The following is a 22,003-nucleotide window of genomic DNA, read 5'->3' as shown; positions in this document are numbered from 1 at the left end:
CCACACTCCAAGCTATGTCCTGCAGGCGGAGGCTGGACAGCGTGAGGACATCAATTTGTCTCCCAAACCCATCTTCCCCGGGACCAACACTCAAATGACAACATGGCAGAGGTGGCCAGCACCCAGCCCCGGGGGTGGGAGGAGCCCAGACATTACTGGGGGGCTGTTGCTTCAGGTTCGGCATGGGGAGGATGGCGTCCCATCTGGCTTGCGCCCACCTACTGCCCCTGGCCACCACCAGCACGGACTGGCCCACAGGAACCACCATCCAGGCAGGGCCCATGGAGACAGTGGAAGTGCTGCCCAAGGGGTCGGGAGCAACTTAAAAGACAAAATAAAAAGCATCAGTGAAATGGAAGGTCTAAGGTGGGTGGAACATTGAAATAGCCAGAAGAACCAATTCCTGGAGGCTTGAACCCTTCCCCTGCCCGCCTCCACACAGCTCCCACGTATTGTGTTTGATTAGAGGGAGAAAGAATGCTGATATTTATCAAGTGCCTAACCATGTCTACCCAGGCAAGAGAAACAAAAGAAAAAATAAACAAACGGGACAACATCAAACTAAAAAGCTTCTGCACAGATAAGGAAACCATCAACAAAACGAAAAGACAACCTAACAATTGGGAGAAAGATATTTGCAAATCATAAATCTGAGACGCAAGTAATATCCACTATATAAAGAACTCACACAACTCAACAACAAAAAAACAAACAACTCAATTAAAAAATGGGCAAAGGATCTGAACAGACATTTTTCCAAAGAAGATATACAGATGGCCAACAGGCACATGAAAAGATGTTCAACATCACTAATTATTAGGGAAATGCAAATCAAAACTACAGTGAGATATTACCTCTCACCCATCAGAATGGTTATTATTAAACAGACAAGAAATAAGTGTTGGAGAGGATGTGGAAAAAAGGGAACCTACATACACCGCTGGTGGGAGTGCAAACTTGGTGCAGCCACTATGGAAAACAGTATGGAGATTCCTCAAAAAATTAAAAATAAAAATACCATATGATCCAGCTATTCCACTGCTGGGTATTTATCCAAAGAACATGAAATCAACAATACAAAGAGATTTATGCATCTCTATGTTCATTGCAGCATTATTCACAATAGCCAAGACGTGGAAACAACCTAAGCACTCATCAATGGATGAATGGATAAAGATGTGGTATATATACAATGGAATACTACTCAGCCACAAAAAAGATGAAATCGTGCCATTTGCAACAACATGGATGGACCTTGAGGGTATTATGCTAAGTGAAATAAGTCAGATGGAGAAAGTCAAATACCACATGATCTCACTCATAAGTGGAAGATAAAAACAACAAACACACACACACACACACACAGATACAGAGATTAGACTGGTGGTTACCAGAGGGGAAGGGGGGAGGGAGGAGGGGGAAAGGGCTGACAGGGCACATGTGTGTGGTGATGGATGGTAATTAGTCTTTGGGGGGTGAACATGATGTAGTCTACACAGAAATCAAAACATGATATACACCTGAATTTATATAATGTTATAAACCAATGTGACCTCAATAAAAAATAAATAAAATGTCCAAAAAAAGTGCCTAGTATGTGCTGGGTGCCACACTTTGCAGGGGACTGCCTTATCAGCCTTAATGACCCCGTAAGGGATGCATTTCTTCTCCCATTTTGCAGAAGAGAAAACTGAGGCTCAGACTGATGACACAACTTCATCACCCAAAGCCCCACCAGGTAGGAACTGGCATAGCTGGTCTTCTTGACTGACGTGCCCCCTTCTCTTTCTACCATCAACAGCTATCACTTACTGAACACAAATACTATCATTATTCCCTTTTACAGATTAGGAAACTGAGGCACAGAGAGTTTAAGCAGCATGTCCAAGACCACCCAGCTAATAAGTGGTGGAGCTGGGATTCCAACCCAGGGGATCGGACCCCCAGATCCTATATTCATACTCAGCTGTTCTCCCCTTGGCTGCTGTCTCTCCATACCATCCTTGCCTTAGACCGCTGGTTTTCTACTTGGGCAATTTTGGCCCCCCAAGGGACATTTGGTGACGTCTGGAGACATATTTGGTTGTCACAACTTGAGGATTAGCCAGATGCTACCAACATCCAGTGGTAGAGGCCAGGGATGCAGCTCAACATCCTAAATTGCACAAGACTCGCCCCCATACACACAACCACTCAGGCCAAAAGTTAACAGCGCCGAGGCTATGCAACCTGCACTAGACCAGCACCGTCCAATACAAATACAAATCAAGTCATCTGCATCATTTAAAATCTAGTAGCCACATCAAAAAGGTAAAACGAAACGGGTGAAATCAATCTCGACAAACTATTCTGTTTAACCCAGTATTTCCAAAATGGTATCATTTTGACATATAATCAACATGAGATTATTAATGAGATATTTTATATTCTTTTTCTTCTGGACCAAGTCTTCAAAATCCAGACTGTATTTTACAATGACAGCACATCTCCATTTGGACCAGACGCATTTCAAGTGCTCAGGAGCCACACGTTGCTCGGACTGTCATCCCAGAGAGTAGAGAGACAGTCGCAGCCACAGAGGAGTCTGAAGTGCCCTTCTCTGACTGTGAGCCTGTCTGAATGCTCTAGAACTTGTCTTCGCCTCCTCTGGGCACAAGGGGCAGGCAAAGACCCAGGTGGTGGCGACAGAGGTGAGAAGACTCTGAAAGGGAGTTGAAAGCCATCTGTGGCCACATCTTCCCTCCCACGGGGGGAAACTCTTCTCTCTCATTATTTAAAGCAAGCATCTGCAAACTTTTTCTATAAAGGGCCAGATAGCAAATATTTTTGGCTTTGTGGGCCCTATGGTCTCTGTTCTAACTATTCCCCTCTGCTGTTGTGGCGTGAAGGCAGCCACAACAGCAGAGGGGAATATGTAAATGAATGGGTGTGGCCCTGTTCCAATAAAACTTTATTTACAAATACAGCTGCTGAAGGCTGAATTTAGCCCAGAGGAAGGGCTCTGAGGATTTCTGATTTACGCGCTTTTTCAGAAAGGACTTCAAAGATGAAAAGCACAAGTGTAAAGATTGTCTTTTGTTAACTCTGTGAGGCTCAGGCCCCTGAGGAAATCAACCAGGGACAGGGAGTCACCATTTCCATGTGGGCTGAATCTGACCTTGACCATGAAGGACGTGGAACCACCATGCCCTCCTCCACTCCATCAAAACAGTCCGCATGGAGTGGTTGTCGAGGCACCAGCTCTGGAGCCAGAACACCCGGGTTCAAATTCCAGCCATGCCAAGGATTAGCTGTGCAACCCTGGGCCAGTTTCTGAACCTTTCTGTGCCTCAGTTTCCTCCTCTGAAAAATGGAGGATGGCGATGACAATGCACCTGCCTGGGAGGGCTGTGGCGAGGATTAAATGAATTAGGCCACGGAGAGAGCACAGAAGTGGGCGTGGCACACAGTGGCACTTAATACATGATACCTACTACTGCTCATGGAGCATCTGTCCAGTGTCACCTTAGGTGTTTGAAGTATCATCGCCCTGACTCCTCAGAATATGATCCTGGGAGGGGGTGCTGTAATCCCCATTCTACAGACAGAGGCCTGGAGAGGGCAAGTCACTGGGCCACATTGTGGTGGCAGACTTGAATGCAGGGACATGTTCTTTTCTCTAAACCAGCAGTTCCCAGCCAGGGGCAATTCTGCCTCCAAAGGACATTTGGCAATGCCTAGAGACATTTCTGGTTGCCACAATGTGGTGGGGCATGGGGGTGGGCTTTGCTACTTGGTACCTAGTGGGTGGAGAACAGAGATGCTGTTCAATATCCTACAATGCACAGGACAGCCCCCACCACACAGCATTGTGCCATGTGAAATGTCAGTAGTGCTAAGCTTGAGAAGCCCTGTTCTAAATAAACTGATTTAGCTGGGGTTTCCTCAAAGGCAGACAAGGATTCAAGTGCAAGTAGTTAATATGGGAGGTGTTCCCAAGAAGCATGGCTAGGGGAGACGGGAAGACAGAGTACTAGGTTAGTTATGTGCAAGTTACCACTGTGGGCTGTGGGAGACGTGCAGAACACACATTCCAGAGTTTTCTCACCTGAGGGGTGAGGGAGCTGGGGCCTTTATACACCGACTCCTGTCAGTCATTGGCTGAGGAGTGGCCCAGGGAGACACTGGTTCCCTGACACTTCTAATCCACCACACCTTTGGGCAGAAGGACCCTGGCAGCTGGAGAAACCCCCCAGGCAAAGACACAGGAAGGCTGGGAGCTGGCAGTGGAGTGGGGTGCACAGAGGGCTGTGGGTGGGCACAGCTGGCGTCTGTTCCACTGGCACCTGCAGAACCACAACAGGCTAACACAGATATTCTCCAAATCAGCAAGACATCCAGCCCCCAGCCCGGCTTCCAGCAGGAGCCTGCAAATTATTTGCTGGATGTGCCCTGTGGAGAGAGCTGCCTGGGAAGGCAGCCACAGGCATCTGGCCCCTCTGATGAATCAGCTCTCGGGGGGGGCTGTGTGAGCCGTGGTACCGCGGACAGGCTGGGATGGCTCCAGACCCTGATCCTAGGCAGGAAGGAACCTGGTAATGGACACCTCAGGACATTCCTCATGACGCAGGAACACAAGGCTGCACTCCTAACTGCCCTTGAAGGAATACATGTGTGAAAATAGGCTAATCCAAGCAACACGAGACCTCACCACCAAGCCTGCTCCGCACCCCAGACCCGACTCAGCGATGGGCGAGAGCGGGGGCATTAAGCGGCCTGGCACGATTAGTCCAACCTCGCCAGGGTGGACGTCTGCTTTCAGAGAGCCTCTCACTGCCCAGCTGTGGTCACTGAAGCAAAGGGAGGCTCAGAGCCATTACCCGCCAGGGGGGACCAGCAGAGCCACAGAGGGTTAGATAAAACGAGGTTAACAGAAGGAACCTATAACTTCATATTGATTTGTTTAACAGACAGCTTAATAGATGGCTTAACAGATGCCGGGCCTCCTCCTGAGAACTTTTCAAGTATTAATTCATTTAATCCTTGTAATAAGCCCACGGTAATGACAATCTTAATAGTACCAGTTTCCATTAACTAAGCATCTATCTCACCGCCGTTGCCACGCAAATTGTACATCATCTCGTGTGCCAGCACTGCGTGCCTTGCTTCCCCTCTGATGTTTGACGACCAGTTATTTGAGGGCCTACTGTGTGCAAGGCCTTAATTTATGGCTTTACACTGATCACCTCATAATCTTCTTGAATCCATACAATAATGTATTGAGATACAATAATAATAACAACAATATAATAGCAGCTAACATTTGAGTGTTCTGTGCCAACTGCTGTATCTCATTTAGTCCTCATAATGACCCTACGAAATAGGTGCTATGAACATGCCCATTTTACAGACGAGGAAACTGAGGCACAGAGAGGTTAAGTGGCTTGCCCAAGTTCCACCAGGATTCCAGGGCCCACGTCACTGCCGCTACCCCACGCCACCTTGCCCCCAGTGGCATCTTTATTAGTTAAGCAAAGAGTGGTTATTGGTTCTCATTTGGGGGAACCCGAGGCCGCCAAGATACTAACTTCCTGATTCCAGGTCCCCACGCTGGCCCCAGACCTCTTGTCCTCCAGTTCCAAACGCCTGGAGTCGTTTTCAGGATCGGCCCACAGGCGGATCCCTGGGGCCCAGGGACAGGGCAGCTTACCGAATTCCGACTGCGTGCTGGGGTAGATGATCCTGAACACGTAATCCGTGGCCTCGTCATCCTCCTTGTCTGAAGACGTGGACTCAGCGGACCCCTGTGGGCTTCGCTTGCGCAGTCTGGGAAACACTTTGCCCTGAAAGAACACGTCCCAGAGCACGGTCCCCGGGACACACCTGTCCCTCCAACCTGCACAGCCTGAGGGTCTCGGTGGGGCGAGCATGAGCTCACAAAGCCACAGAAGGGCCGTGGGCAAGAATGACACTCCCCGTGGCTGACCCCACCCCGGCCTCCCTGGGCCCCCATGGTCACTCACCTTCCCCCGCTGGGACCAGAGCGGCGGGTCCAGCTGCCCGTGAGGGAGCAGCCCATTCTCCAGGCACGACAGGAACTGCAGGAGGTGGCCTCCCTTGGGGAAGCGGAAGGGCGGCCTCTGGATCCCGTCCTGGCTGACCAACACCACCGTCCCGCCGCTGTCCACTGCCACCGTGAGCCGGTCAGAGGAGACCCAGTGGGAAGTCACTATGGGGCACGGTGACGGGCCCTCCCGGCAAACACATCCCCCAGGCACGAGAGCCAGACCCATGGACCCGCTCCCTCCAAGGCTCTGAGAGAGGCCTGGGCAGAAGGTCAGGGGCAGTTTTGACCTCCCAAGTCCCCCTCATCCCACCTGCCATCATCGTTGACTGGGGAACTACAGGACAAGGGCAAGGAGAGTGTGTGACCTCCCTGAAGTCACCCACCAAAGGAAAATGCTGCCCCAAACACTCTCCGCCCCTCGGCACCCTCCACAAATCTACCTGACCTATTTTTGTATGGAGGCTTTCCGACCTGCCCCAACTCTGGCAAGTTGACTGTCACTAGCATGTATTGAGCACTTACTGTATGTAAGCACAGCACGTTAAAGGCATTGTCTAATTGTAATACTCAAAATAGCCCTCTGAGGCATATCTATTATTGCCTCTTTTATAATTGATGAAACTGAGGCCCAGAGAGGTTATGTAACTCCCCCAGGGTCACACAGCTGGTAAGTGGCAGGGCCTGGACCTGGGTCTCTCTCATTAAATAAGTTTTGTGCCTGGGTGGGGCACAGATCAATGCGTTCTAAAGCAGGGTGGCCCTCTGCTTGTTCAGAATATACCTTCATTGAGCTTTAAAGAACAACTCAGGTTATTAATCCCAGGTCCTCAGAGCACCAACTTTGGAGTGACAGAGACCTGGGTTCAAGACCAGGCTCTGGAGCTTACAGGCTGTGTGGCCTTGTACCAAGCTGCTTCTTCACCTCTCAAATGGGAATGACGGCGCCCCCACCACTGGGTGGTTGTGACAATTAAATAACAAGCATGCAAATATTTAGAACCAGGCTTGGTACATCGTAAGCGCTCAGTAAGTATCAGCAACTAACACCATGGGTTTGATGGTGAGCCCTTAACATACATCATCTGATCCTCACAACAACCCCATGAGAGATGCTGTTATGATCCCCATTCTATAGATGGGGAAACTGAGCCTCAGAGAGGTGAGGTCACTTGGTTGAGGTTACACAGATAATAATAAACCCCCAGCCCGAGCTCCCCCCGCGGTCCCCACCTTGCTGGTGGCAGTGTAGGTAGACGATCTCCTCCAGGCGGATGGTCATGGCGTAGTCCCAGTACACGCTGGAAGGGGAGGGAGGGTTAGGCCTGCGGGATGCCTGCCCACCTCATCATGGGGAGGGCCGAGGAGGCCAGAAGAGGAGGCCCACCTGTTCCCAACATCCAGGTCCCAGTCTTCCCAGACTCAATCTCCCCTTCTGACCCCAGCACCCCAATTTCCCAAGGAACCCCCTCTTTTACCCCCAGTCCTTGTGGCTGAGGCTGACCCTACCCACCCTCCAACCCAGGACTCCAGGAATGGCCATCTGACCCAGGCCTGGCCAATCAGCCTAGTCCATTGTTCTGGCCACAGTGATTGGTTCAGGGATGGCCCCATGACCCAAGCAGAACCAATGAGATTCAATTATTGGATTTATGTTAGAATTACTGGGGAAGAGATGCTCGTTTCTGCTAGGAGGGTAGTGGTAAGGATGACAGAAGAAAAAGCCTGCCTGAGAATGGAGTCACCAGTCAAGAAAGCAGAGCCAAGAGATGGAAAGAGTTCAGATCTTCATTATTCAAGTCCCTGGATCCAGCCATGCCTGAAGCCACTGCCTCTAGATTTCTCAGTTCATGTGAGCAAATGCTAAGTCAGCTTGAGTTTGGTTTTCTGTCACTGATATCTAAGAGTCTTGACTAACTCAGACCCTAACTCCAGGCCACCACGTGTCCATGTTGGAATAGCCGCTCAACAGCCTTGACTTCACAGGTCCTAGCAGAGTGACTTGAAGGCTTCTATGAGCCTCAGTTTCCTCCTCTGTAAAATGGGGATGATAACAATACCCACTGCACAGTGTTGCTGTGAGGATTAAATGGAATCACATCTTTGAAGGGGTCAACACAGCACTGATATATAAAACAGGACTCGGTTAATGGTCCCTGGATTACTTACCTAAGATTTTCCATTTCCAGCTCAAAGCCCACCTCTGTCTTGAAAGAGATTGCTTTTCCCCTCAGAACACAATGAGAGGTAGGGACCACAGCCATTTGGGTTTTGCAGCAGCCACGGGGATGCACTGCTCCGGTCCCCTTTGGGAGACCTTGCCGTGGGGAGCAGAGTTGACCAAGAGCTTCAGAGGCCACCGCTCTGGATGCCACCATGTTTGTGCCCAGGCCACGCTTCCCTCGGCTGTTCTCAGGCAAGACTGAGCATGTGGGGGAGCCAGTGCAGGCCTATTCCTGGGGACAGGGGACTCCTTCAATGGTCAACTTTAGCCCAGGGACTCTCAAATGATCTGGCCAAACGTTCTCAGAACTGCTCTGTGTCTGAGACTCTTCCTGCCCAACCTCTCTTCTTTCTCGCTTTCCCTTCACAGGGGTCAGACCAGCTTTGTGGTCTGAAGGCCCTCCCTGTCTCCTCACTTCCATCCTTCACAGGAGCCTCCCCCACTAAGTTTCTCTGCACACCTAATCTTCTCTTGGTGTCTGCTTCTCGGAGGACCCAAACCAACACAGGCTTCAAGGTTAGACAGGCCACCCACATTGAACCAGCCCCTCCCCCTCTCTGGGCCTCAGTTTCCCTAGCTGTGAAATGAGGAAGTTGGAACAGAGGCTCCCAAGGGCCCCTCCTGCACTGGTCCGTACCAGAATCAGCCTCGCCAGGGTCCACGGAGTGAATGTCCTAGGAGGATGGTCAAGTACACAACACAAGCGTTTTCAGAGCAGCGGCCTCCGCCGAGGCCTTCACACACCGACTCTCGGCCAGGAGGTCCTCCCTGGGCACCCACATCGTGCCCATCACACAGGGCTGCAACTGCCTGTTTTCTCCTCTGTCTCCCCAAGGGCTGCTGAACCCCGGAGAGGGACTGGGTTTTGTTCACTTCTGTAAGATGCTCAGAGAATGTTCAAGTGAATGGTGAATGCCGGGCTCCAGGATGCCCAGTAAAGAAGCAACTCTCCAGCCACCACCAGACACCAGCGAAGAGGAGCTCTGTGGCCACAGTCCCTTTGGGTCTGTGTTAATTAACACCAATGGCCCCCATGGCTGAGAGGCCTGTCCAGGCGCCAGGCTCCCTGCTAAGGGCTTTACATGCATTTTCGCATTGAAACCTCCCCACATGTCTATTCAGAGGTTCCATTACTACATCCTCATTTTACAGATGAACAAACTGAGGCTCAGGGAGGTGAAGTAGATTGTCCAAGGAAGGAGCGAGAGCTGAGTTTCTATTTTCCTTTTCCAGGTTTTAACAGCTTCCTAGAGTGGAATTTCTAGGTCATCTGGTGAGGGTCATGTAAAAAACTTCCAAACTGGTTTTTAAAGTGGTTGTACCACCAGCAGCGTATGAGGGTTCCAGCTGCTCCGCACGGCAGGGCTGAGATTTCAGCCAAGTCCAACCTGCCTCCAGAGCTCAAATGTCCACCTCTGTGGTGACATTTTCTCTTGAACATTAGGATACCCAGCTGGGAGTTACGGTCCTGGTTGTGTAAGAGGGAGGGCTGGCTGGGAAAAGAGAGAAGGGGTCCTGAGCTTCCTCCAAGGACCACCTCCCTTATCTCCACTGTTCCTTGGTCCTCAAGGGGATGCTGGAGCCCCTGGGTGCCCCGCCTCGCCGCACACATTTCTGACCCCTGGCTGTTCCTCCTCCACTGGGCCCTGGTTCCAGGCACAGGTAACAAGGATAAACGGAGGTTCAGAGCCCAGGGCTGGGGAAGTCCCCGGTCCCACTGGCAGTGACCTTGGAAGTGCAGATTCAGCTGCAACTAAATATGGAAGCCCCTGAGATGAGCCTGCTCACAGAGCAAAAGATGATGCAGAAACAGGGAGTCCCCGACGATCTGAGCTGGAGGAGGGGTGCTGGGCAACCATTTGGTCCAGTGCCGCTCCCAAAACACTAGCAGCCAAAGTTCTCTGCCCATACAATCCCGGGCTTAAGTCCAACCAACACACAGGGTCCTCGGGCAGTGGAAAGATTTTTTATTTTATTTTTGTGTGTGTGTGAGGAAGATCAGCCCTGAGCTAACATCCGTGCTTATCCTCCTCTTTTTGCTAAGGAAGACCAGCTCTGAGCTAACGTCTATTGCCAATCCTCCTCCTTTCTTTTTTTTTTTAACCTTTTTTCCCCCCAAAGCCCCAGTAGATAGTTGTATGTCATAGCTGCACATCCTTCTAGTTGCTGTATGTGGGACGCGGCCTCAGCATGGCTGGAGAAGAGGTGTGTTGGTGCGCGCCCGGGATCTGAACTTGGGCCGCCAGTAGCGGAGCGCGAGCACTTAACCGCTAAGCCACGGGGCTGGCCCACGTGGAAAACTTTGATGGTTGGCCAAAGACAATTCATTGTTTGAGGAGCCCCTGTAGACCCTTGGGAACCCTTGAGTTCTGGGGAGATCATCTTGTCCAAGCCCCTTATTTGACAGAAGGGGGAAACTGAGGCCCAGACGGGGGGAGTAATGCACCCTAGGTCACCCAGCGAGGTAAGGCCGAGCAAGGACTTGGTCCTATGACATATACTTACCCATTTACTTGCTAATTCATTGTCTCCTCCAGCATAATGTAAATACAACGTAAGCTCTGAGAAGGTAAAGACTCCTCTCCTTCTATTCATCTATGTCTCTTGTATCTAGCACAGGGCCTGGCTTATAGCGGGTGCTCAGTTAATATTCAGTGAATGAATCCAGGTTCCCTGACCTCCCTGCTCTGTTTCACAAAGATTATCTGAGCACCTACTACGTGCTCGACCTATGGCAGGTGCTGGGAGAAGATGTGAGCAAGACGGGATCCCGCCTTCATGGAACTGAGGTCCGGAGGGCGAGGCGGTCAGTACACGAGCAGGTACAGATCTATGACGTGACTACGATTTTGCAAATGCCACAAAGGAGATTCAGGGCTCCATGTGGGCCGAACTCAGCCGGGAGGTCAGGGAAGGTCAGACACCAAGGTTTAAGATGAATGAGCGGAGATGAGGTTCCAGCCCAACAGCATCTCCTCGGCCCTCACACTGTTCCTCTGTGAGAGTCTCTTGTTCAGAAACTCCGGAGTCTGGCTGCAGCTGAATTATCTGGCCCAGACTAGGACCGACTGCACCTCCCACTGACCCTCTCTGAGGACAGATGGCAACCTCTGCACAGGAAGTGACCAGCTCAGAGAATGGTATTCATCACACCAAGGCCTGGTGTCAATTGCACTGAAGCCATTAACATTAATTTAACATTAAACAGAACACAGTAACAGTGTTCTGGTTACGTTCCTTGGAAAGAGTCTCTCTACATAGATGAAATCCTATGATGTGTGCACGCTGCTACGGAATAACATGTAGGGCAGAAGGATGGCTGGATGGCTATGAAGGCTGGGTGATGGGTTCTCGAGCCTTGTCTATTTTTATGTTGGAAATTCTTCATGGTAAAACGTTTTTAAGAAAGCAAGAGAATGTAAAAGAAAAATAGGATGAGACATAGACTCAGAGCAGCAAAAACCATCGCTTCTCCTCCGCACCGGCTGCTGAGACGCCTCCAGCTGAAATACTCAGGCCGGCCGCACCTCTGCACAGTGGCTTCCATTTGTCCTTCCTAAAGCCTTCCCTAAATGGGCTGGAACACAGGGGATTGCAGCAGGTATCGCTGGTCCCTGTGTTTCTTTGGAGCCTGCCTCCAAAGCCTTTTCTGGGTCTTGTAAATCGCAGGATGTCACAGGAGATGCGGCCCTGGGCCAGACGCCCACCAACCAACAACTCCTGCCTGCCCTTTTCACCGAGTGATGGGAAAGGCGGCAGCAGATGGGGGAATATTTGCCATGGGTGGGCTTACGAGATCTTTGTAAAGCTGTCTCTCTGGGTGGTGTTTTGAGCAGGGCTCTGCCTAACTCTTATATCCTAAGATTCTCCCAGTCGGTTTCTGGATCCTCCTGAGTCCTGAGTTACCCTGAGGCCACAGCGGCAGGGAGGCTGGGCCAAGTGGCCGTACCAACTAGACAGAGCAGCGGGCAGAGGCAGGGCACAAAGGACGGGGCACAAACGTCCCCGTGCCGAGGGGAGGGTCCCGGGGGACGCCCTACCTCTTCTCATAGTCCAGGTCTCCCACAGACCCGTTCATCAGCTGGTTGGGCGTCCACTTCAAGGTCATGACGTCAGCAGTCTGGTGCAGGGACAGGTACCCCGGCACAGCCTCCATGTCATCCCTCTGCAGAGAGAGGAGGACTCAGGCCTGGTCGTAGTCACAGTGGCCAGAGTCACAGCGGACGTGGGCCCTGGCCCATGTGACTCAAGGACACATAACCAGAAGCAAGAGGTCATTCCCTCCAAGGCCACGGCCATTTGGGAGACCCTGAGCCTCCTTCCAGGTGGCCACGCTAAGCAACGCTGTGTGTAGTCACCCACCCAGGAGGGTTCTATAGAGTCCAGCGGTGGAAGCCACCCACCCCAACCCCTTCCCACTCACACACTCACACCTCCCTCCTGAGGTCCAGGGGCCCCGCTGCAGGGGCCGGGCCGGGGGGGTCTTTAGATCCAGGAACAGGCTCTGTCCCTCTCAACCTCACCCTCTCCTTAACAGAAGGCATCGTTTTGGCCAGTCTTAAGGGAAAAAGAAATGGCAGCAGAGCCCCATCTCCCATCCCATGGACGTTATCCAGAAGCCCCCTCCCCAGATACCCCCACCACACTCCCCACCCAGCAGCCTGACCCTTTGCCTTCCAGAATTTCCCTGCAGAGCGTCTCACCTGCTCTGTCTCATCCCTGGTGGAATGTGGTGGAGGGGGTGTCTCCAAGCCTCACACACAGAAGAGGTAGCCTCTCCACCCAATCCGCCTCAACAACATGTGGAGACAGACAACTAACATTTACTGAGCACCTAGTGTGCAATCAGCACAGCTCAACATCACATACATCGTCTCAATTTAACCACACATGCCGGCCACCCCGTGAGGGAGCACCATTGCAGTATCTCATCAATGCTAAGATGCACATTTGTTTTTCACATTTCAATGCACCTAAAATGGGGATGCATCTTGTAATCAGCAGCATCTCACAACTGTAGCTGTCATTGCCTGATCTCGTGCAAACTCTGTCACAGCTGTTCCTATTGTGATTTCAGTTAAGTTTTGTGCATGGTTGTTACTTCGCATGTGGAGTACAGGTGCTATTTTAAATGCCTTCAAAAAGATGAGACTGTGATTCAGCTTTGATTTGAAAAGTTGTTGCGTACATAGAAAGGCTGGGAACAGAGCAATGGAGCGCTGACGTGATACTGGTGAAGCAGACACATTATTCACCACTGCAGGAAGCCCACAGCTCCAGATTTTCTCGCAAAGCAACAAGAAGTGCACACGCCTGCAAGAAATGTTGCACCTCCCAAGCTCTTGATCAGAGGTCGGCAAACTTTTCCATAAAGGGTCAGATAGGGAATAATTTTCCCTTTGTGAGCCACACAGGCTCAGTTGCAACCACTCAACTCCGCCATTGTGGTGTGAAAGCAGCCATACACAATGTAAACGAATGGGCACCGCTGTGTTCCAATAAAACTTTATTTACAAAAACAAGTGGAGGGCCACATTTGGCCCACGGGCTATGGTTTGTTGACCCTTTCTCTTGATGCAACAGAAAATGATGTTAGGTGGAAAAATAGGGACAGCGATGACTCTAAGTCAAAAAATGATACAGAAGATTGGGCCCTGAAATGTGAAGAAGTTTTAGGACTATCTTAACTAATGTATTTCAATTATTTTTTCCCTTGTGTATACTTATAAGAGTAATGTATGATTTAAAAAAAACTACATCCAATGAAGTCTCAAAGAGCTCTTCCAAAAAATGTAAAATAAAATTTCCAAGTAGTGAGAAAACACTGTATATAATTTAATAGCACTTTTTATTTCCTGATGGTTTTGTTAAAAATGGTGCATCTTAAATTCGTGGCTTCTTAGGCTGAGGAGAGAGGGTCTTGTACCCATTGTGATGCCGATACTGAGGCTCAGAGGGAGAAGTGACCTTCTCAGGGTCACCCAGTGATTGCAGCTGTGACCAGAGAACTGGAGTGGCCGACAGCTCTCCATTGCTTCCTCCCAGCTGAGCCCAACACCAGCTGACCTTAATGGTCCCAGGGAGGGGACAGCAAAGGAGACACCCCACGACGGTAGGGGCTCTGTGTGCCTCACTCACTACCCATCCGGGGGCCTGGCCCAGCGCTGGGACATAGAGGGTGATTGGTAAATGGCACAGACTCTGGCAGTGGTTGGCCTGAATCCAGATCATAACTCTGCCCCTTACTCCCCCGGTCTGGGCCTCAGCGCTATCATCAGTGATAATACTACTTGCCTCAAATGGTCGTTGTGAGGTTTAAATGACTTAATACAGGTAAAGGGACTTAGCACGGTGCCTGAAACATAGGAAGCGCTCAATAAATATTAGCCGTGAAGATGTTTATCCTGATGCCTTAAGCATCCAGTGTCTAGCAGGTTCAGTAAAAATGTCTGCAGAATGAGTGAGCCATAACAAGAGAGAATGGATAGATGGCTAGGTGGACACGGGGATGGATAGATGGACTGGAAAATAAATGGACAAATGGATGGATGGATGGATGGATGGGTGGGTGGATGTAAAGATGGGTAGATGGATGAAAGGACGGATGGGTAGGTGGATATAAACACAGGCAGGTGGATAAAGGAATGGTGGGTGGATGCATGGATAGAGGGACGGGTGGATATAGAGACTGGAAGGGAGTTGACTGGCTGGCTGGCTGAGCTATGGACGGATGGAGGGATAGAAGGAAATACTGGCACATGGATGAATGGATGGAGAGATGGAAATATTGGCAGATGAATGAACGATGGGTGAGTGGATGGATGGGTGGATGGATGGATGACTGACTGGATGAGCAACCTGGAGCCAGAGGGAACTCCTCCTTCATAACCTGGAGCCAGACCTCAGCGGAAGATCAGGGCCCCAGAGGAACTCTCACCGGCTGAACCAGAACGTTGTTCTTGCCATAGAGCAGGGTCGCCCGGGAGTTCTGGTGCAGGGACTCCACATAGTCACGTGCCGAGAGGGACGGCCGGTCATCCATGCTGCCACTCGAATGCCTCTTCTGGATCTGGCAGTGTGAGGGGAGGTGGAGGACGAGGCCTGGAGTGACCGTGAAGCTCCCACCCCATTCCCCGCCTCCATGCCAAGTCCAGAACCCAGCCTAACTCCCTCCCGGGGCCCCCCCATCCACCCCACTCACACAGAGGGCTGGCCGCTTGGTGGGCGAGTCCTGCCGCAGGTGCGAGCTGTGGATGCGGTGCCTCTGGACAAGCTCGTCGGCTGAGGGGTCAGTCCAGAAGTGATCCGCGGTCTTCATCTTGGTGTACTCCAGGGCACAGGGCCCCACTGTGGGGCAGACGGGGGCTGGGAATCCACAGCCCCGGAAAGTCTGCCCTCCCGTCTACCACCAGATGGGCCACCCATTTCACTGCCCCTCCCGTCCAGCCAGCTAGGATGCCCCAGGGAGAGACCAGAACAAGACTCAGGAGCAAGCGACAGAGAACAGGTAGGTTTTGATGGGGGAATCTGGATGGAGGTGAGAGAGGCCCTCAGGAGGTGCCCCTGTGAGCCGAGACCAGAGATCCAGATGAAGCTCAGAGCACTGGACCACCTACCCAACAATGACGCAAGGATGGGGCCGTCCACAGGGTCCATCAGCAGAGCTTCCTTCTCGTAGTATTTACTAGCGAGAGGGAAGGACATGTGGGTTAGGATGGTGAGCAGCAGAGGGCGCACAATCCACTAGGGCCTGGCCTTAGGAGCAGACAGACTGGGTTCAAGTCCCTCTTGGCACCCAGTTCCCTCTGGGCCCCCGCTGCCCCATCTGTACAGTGGATGACAATCTTATATTCATAGGGCTGTCGGAAGGACTTTTGGGAGAGACCACAGATGTAGGGCACTTAGCACAGTGCCTGGCCTGTAACTCCTCCACACGTGGCTGTGATACAGGCTTCATGAGAGTAACAGGAATGATCATTAGATGGCCGCTGAGGCCCAGCTGGTTCTGTCTGCTTCTCCCACATCTTCCATTTCAGACGGGAAGTCGCTTAGAGGCCCAGATGACGTCTGCGCCCTTCTAATATCATTGAGGCAATAAAATGCTTTTTTAGCTGTGGTGTGTACCGAAAAGCTGTATTAACAGGGCTTCCTGCCCGGATAACTAATGTGGACGATGCTGGCCTGACACACTCAAAAATGCCCCCTGACTTCCTGCTCTTCAAAATAACGTGTGGGGCCGTCATTATACAATGTTGGTGCTGAGGGTTTTGGAGTTCTGTGTAGTGGTTTCCAATTCCTTGAAAACTCATACAGTCTAGAAACAGAATAAGAATATCAGTTGGAAAGGACCTCATTCTGACCTCCTGAGGGATCTCAAGCCCAGGGAGGGGAAATGACTTGTTAGAGGCCACAAAGCAGGCAGATGCAGGCTTGGGCTACACCCAGCCGGCTGGGCTCTTCCCAGCCTACAGTAGGGGGTGAAGAACACAGGATCTGCAGCCAGACAGACTGAGTGGGAGCCCAGCTCGGCCACTCCCTCCGTTGCTGTGTGTCCCTGGGCAGGTGACTACCCTCTCTGAGCTTCGTGTCCTCAGCTGTAAAATCGGAAGAAGGCCAGAACCCCCCTGCCAAGGTCGCTGGGAGGATTAAAGGTTGACCTGCATGGATAGCAACAGCACAGACTGACACCAGGAAGTTCTCCCTAAACGGCAACAACATCATTGTAATTTTCCCCCAAGGAAATCTGTCATGAACCAGAATATCGGCTGAAGCAGAACTTACATGCGCTGGATGTGCTCAACATCAAGTTTATACATTTTGGTGTCAGATCTGAAGATAATACTTTGAGACACTTTCCACTCCACCACTCAGTTTCCATTTCAAAAATCAGTACAGTTACCTGATCCTAAACCTTGGAAAGACTGTCAAAAAATAGCACGTAGATGGTGCTGGCCCGGTGGCGCAAGCGGTTAAGTGCACGCACTCCTCTGCGGCAGCCCGGGGTTCGCTGGTTCAGATCCCGGGCGCACACCAACGCACTGCTTGGCAAGCCATGCTGTGGCGGCATCCCATATAAAGTGGAGGAAGATGGGCATGGATGTCAGCCCAGGGCCAGTCTTCCTCAGCAAAAAGAGGAGGATTGGCAGATGTTAGCTCAGGGCTAATCTTCCTCACCAAAAAAAAAAAAAAAATAGCACGTAGGGTTGGGAGCAAGATGTGACTATGAAGAGTAGCCCAAGGGAGTGTCTCTGGGGTGAAGGGTTCTTTGGAACAGTTCTGTATCCTGAGTGTCGTGTGGGTTACAGGAAACCATCCGTATGTTAAAATTTCATAGAACTACAGAGCAAACAACAATAAAAAATGAGTGCGTATAAACACTGTGAAATCCAAATACAGTTTAGTTAACAGTATTGTACCAAGGGCAGTTTCCTGGTTTTGAGACTTGAACTATGGTTATGTGGGATGCCCTCATTGAGGCTGGTTGAGAACTCTCTGCACTCATGTGGCAACTTCTGCATGAATCTAAAATTCAAAGTTTCATGAAGAAATAGCAGGTTGGCATTGCTGCTCAAATAGATTATTAATTCCTTTTGGCCGACTTATTCACCAGGAAAACACAGAGCAGTAGCTAGAGAGGCTCTGGACCCATACCAGGGCAGAGGCAGAGACGGGTTACCATTTACTAGCAGGTGAGGAGGTTAACTGGAGCACCAGAGCCTGGATTTCTATCAGTTCCTCTCCTGCCTCCAGGCCTTTGCACCTGCTGTTCCCTTCACTGGGAATACTCTTTTCCCCACCCCCTTCACCTGGTTAATGCCTAAATGCCCTTCAAATTGAAGGTTAACTGTCACCTCTTCCAGGACACTTTCCCTCATTACCCACCGGTCTTGGAACACATCACAAATTATCACAATTACTATTTGCCTGTTTTCCCTGCTACAACGTGTGCTTCATGAAGGGAAGGACTTTGCTCTGTACTTTCACACATATTTGTCTAGCAAACAGGCAAAGAATAAAAGATAATAATAACACACACTGTGTGTGAAGATGTGGTTAAACAGGCACTTTCATATATTGAAAGATGGGGAAAATCTCAGATATTTCTCTCTCTGTCTTTGTCTTTCTCTTGGGTTGGAAAGGAGTGCCGGCCATGAGGAGTCTCAGACTATAGATTCTCCAGTGGCTCCCCACTGCCCTTGGCATAATATCCAAGCTCGTTAACATGACAAGTAAGACCAGTGTATCCCCGACATCTAGGTGAGTGCCTGGAACACAGTAGGTGCTCATTAAATATTTATTGGCTGAATGAATGAATGCATGGATGGATGCTTGCCAGGAGGACTCATATGATAAAACTTTTACACCAGGTTAATCTGAGCTAGGAGAGAAAATGTAATAAGCATCACAATGCATTTCCAAAATGCTGTGTACGCGCTACCTTCCCTTCTCGCCTCTTCTCCAGAGTGGCAGCAATCCCCATCCCGTTTACCAAAAGAGACAACAGAGGCACAGAGAGGCTAAGCGACTCCCCTAGGGCCACACAGTGAGAAGACTGTAGGCTTAGTTCATGGGAAAAGGAAGATTCCTAAGATTGCAAGACTCTTATACCCCACCCCAAATCCAAAGACGCTGCATTGCTATTAAGCACCTGAATCCTCCCAAGGTTCAGAGTCAAACATCCAGAAGGCCTTATTCAATCCCTTTCAAATCAAGTGCATGTCAGAGGATAAAAGAGAAAGGGGCGTGGTGCAAGAGGGTGCAACTCCCCGGAGGGCCAGCAGGTGGAGGCAAAGCACACCCAGGCCTCCCGTCTTCCCTGCTCACCTGCTGTTTTCCACCAGGTAATGCACGATTTTGTCCAGGACCTTCTCAAACAAGGCCGTGCGGATCCACAGGTGCTTGATGGCGAGCGGGGACAGGCTGCACAGCTTTGGAAGCTTCCGCACATTCTCCTGGAGGCCCTGGATCTGGTTTCGCCTTCCAGACCAGTGAGGAGGAGAATAGATATTCACAAAAGAGGAGATCCGACAGGACCAGTAAGCAAATGGGAAAATGCTCAGCCTCTCTAGGAAACGGAGGAATGGCAACTAAACAACAAGAGCCCATATTGCTCCTGGCAGATGGGTAAGGAGTTGAAAAAATAATGATACCCAGAGAGCGTGAAGATATGGTAAAACAGACACTTTCATAGACTGTTGATGGCAAGCCAGATTCTCACACCGATATTTCTCTTTCCCTCTCTCTCTCTCGCCCCCTCTCTCCCCCCACCCCTTGCTGGAAAGGAGTGCTGGCCGAGAAGAGTCTCGGATTATAGATCCTTCAGTGGCTCCCCAAAGCCTTGAGGAGCAAGTTTTTTTTTTTTTTTTTTGGTGAGGAAGAGTGGCTTCGAGCTAACAGCTGTTGCCAATCTTCCTCTTTTTGCTTGAGGAAGATTAGCCCTGAGCTAACATGTGCACCAATCTTCCTCTACTTTGCATGCAGGTCACCGCCACAGCACGGCTTGATGAGCAGTGTGTAGGTCCGTACCGGGATCCGAACCCGTGAGCCCTGGGCCACTGAAGCCAAGCACACAAATTTAATCACTATGCCAATGGCCGGCTCCGAGGAGCAAGCTTTTTAACTTGATGGGCAGGGCGCTCCATGACCTTGTCCCTGTTCACCTCTCTAGCCATCTCCTTATCACCGCCCCCTCTGATCCCATGATCCTGACAGAGACATCCGCAGATCCCTGAGCCCACCAGGCTCTCCTCTGAGAACCTTCCATGAGCTGCTGCTTCCTGGTTTCCCTCCACACCCCATTCCCAGGCTGACCCCTTCTGACTCCGAGAGGGTATCACCTCTTGGACCAGCCAGAGCTGGGGAGGGGCCCCTCCTCTGTGCTGCCTCAGCCTGTGTGGCTTAATCCTTGCTCACTTTTCTGTTGCCCCTCTAGACTGTGACCTTGAGAGTATGGACTAAGTGATTCAATTATTTTTTATATAAAATACTGAGAGTCCACCACGTGGCAAGCATGGCCCCTCTTCATGGCCATGTCTCCAGGGCCTAGCACAGGGCCTGGCATATAGGAGAGGCCCAGTAAATACGTTCGTGAATGAGTGATTGCATGAAGGAATGAACGGTTCCCCCTTACCACCGGCATGGGCACCTCCAATTCCTCCATTAGAAAGGCACTCCCAATATCAAGAAAGGCCTGTGGAAATCCATCCCTCTAAGAAGTGATCAGCAAACACCTGGGAATTAAGCAGATGGCCTGGAAGGCACCTGAAGACCAGGTGGCTGAGAAGACAGATTCCTAAAGGGAGTTGGCAACGCCAAATCCAGAGCCCTGTCCATCATGCCATCTGGCCAGCAGCCCTGGGCAGGCAGGGCCTGAGGACAAGGAAAGCACCATTTCTCCTTCAGTGAAGCGGAGTAATCACCATGGCACAGACGGTAAATGCATGGCACGCGTGTCTCTCTCTCCCTTGCCTCGCCTGTGACAGACGTGTCTAATCAATCCACGCACTCTTTTCCATGAGGCCCAATCACAGGTCCAGAATCTTTCACAACACAGTCCTCTGGGCAGCCACTGGCACCACCTGGAGCTGAAACCTGTTTGCCATCCCCGACCAGGCTCCAGGTTGAGGGTCTGGCTGTGCAGTCGGCGCTCTAGGGGGTGGCTCTGGTGGGAGGGGCTCATGTACACCCCCTCAGGCCACGGGCCTCCCCCTGAGCACATCCAACGGGAGAGTGGAGAGAGTGTGGTGGGGGGAGCCCCAGCCCTCCCGCTGCTCGGCACTCACGCGCTCTCGATCAGCTGCTCCAGGTCCTGGACCTTGCGGCTCAGCTCCTCGGCCGGCGGGAAGCTCCTGCCCACCTTCATGAAGAGAGCCGCGATCTTGTTGCTGCGCAGGAAGCCGGCCGCCCGCCGCCGCAGCCCGTGCAGGACGCAGGCCTCCACGGCCGCTGCGGGGACACGACGGTCAGCCGGCCTGCCCTGCCCCTGGCACCCAGCCCGACTAGAGCTTCGGGGGCCCCAGAACCCCACAATTCCTGACGGTATCAACGGGAAAAATGTGTACGCCTGTCCATCTCCGTCCTTCCCAAGGGAGCAGAGAGCTCAGTGGTTAACCCACGCCCGCAGCCCCAGGTCAGACCGTCTCTGTTCATATCCTCTCCCAGCCACCAACCAGCTCTGTGATGTGGGCAATTACGTCCCCTCCCCGTGCCTCAGTTTCCTCATCTATAAAATGGGGACAGGATGAACATTAACCACATAAGGTTGTAGGTAGGATGAGGCGGAAAAATGCACAGACAGCACTCGGCACAGAGCCTGGCACACGGGGGTGCTTTGCAGACGCTAGCCAGTACTCCTGTCCAACTGCGAGGCGGACGGGACCCCAGGACTGCCGAGCTTTCTCTGGCTAAGGAATCACATCCGTGCCATCAGCACTGTGATTCCGGTAGCAGCTGACATCATGGATCTCACCCAACCTCCGCCACGGCCAGGCGAGAAAGGAAAACCACGCCCATTTTGCAGATGAGGAAACCGAGGTTCCGAGAGGTGGACTGAATTCCCCCGGGCCACCCAGCAAATAAGTGATGGAGCAGGGACGCAAACCCAGGTGTGAGCCCAGGATGTGCTCACCACACGTAGGCCTCCACGAAAGACCTTCGATGGGAGGATTCAGTGTCATCTGCCCATTTCTGTGTTCCCCTGGAGGCCCCGCCCAGCCATCCTCAGAGGGGAAGGTTGT

The 22,003-nt window shown here is 51.4% G+C and overlaps 1 protein-coding gene across 3 annotated transcripts in view; it reads right to left on the bottom strand.

Moving 5' to 3' along the window:
* SGSM1 (small G protein signaling modulator 1) overlaps nucleotides 1–22,003 on the bottom strand; it is a 91,422-nt gene that overhangs the window by 36,340 nt on the left and 33,079 nt on the right. For all 3 annotated transcript variants that reach the window (XR_009216852.1, XR_009216853.1, XM_058531660.1), the window contains exons 3-12: nucleotides 21,050–21,212; nucleotides 19,092–19,244; nucleotides 15,884–15,951; nucleotides 15,469–15,614; nucleotides 15,205–15,336; nucleotides 12,308–12,432; nucleotides 7,277–7,344; nucleotides 6,003–6,166; nucleotides 5,690–5,822; nucleotides 157–321 (exon numbers count right to left, since the gene is read on the bottom strand). Coding sequence is in view for 1 of the 3 variants with exons in the window: in XM_058531660.1 (XP_058387643.1) it covers nucleotides 157–321; nucleotides 5,690–5,822; nucleotides 6,003–6,166; nucleotides 7,277–7,344; nucleotides 12,308–12,432; nucleotides 15,205–15,336; nucleotides 15,469–15,614; nucleotides 15,884–15,951; nucleotides 19,092–19,244; nucleotides 21,050–21,212 (1,317 nt within the window). In the remaining 2 variants the exon portion in view is untranslated. The remainder of the gene's footprint in view (nucleotides 1–156; nucleotides 322–5,689; nucleotides 5,823–6,002; nucleotides 6,167–7,276; nucleotides 7,345–12,307; nucleotides 12,433–15,204; nucleotides 15,337–15,468; nucleotides 15,615–15,883; nucleotides 15,952–19,091; nucleotides 19,245–21,049; nucleotides 21,213–22,003) is intronic.

This window comes from Diceros bicornis, chromosome 35, assembly GCF_020826845.1.
Source record: "Diceros bicornis minor isolate mBicDic1 chromosome 35, mDicBic1.mat.cur, whole genome shotgun sequence".
NCBI lineage: Eukaryota > Metazoa > Chordata > Mammalia > Perissodactyla > Rhinocerotidae > Diceros > Diceros bicornis.
The sequence above is the reverse complement of the archived record's forward strand: the minus strand, read 5'-3'. Positions and strand labels throughout refer to the sequence as shown.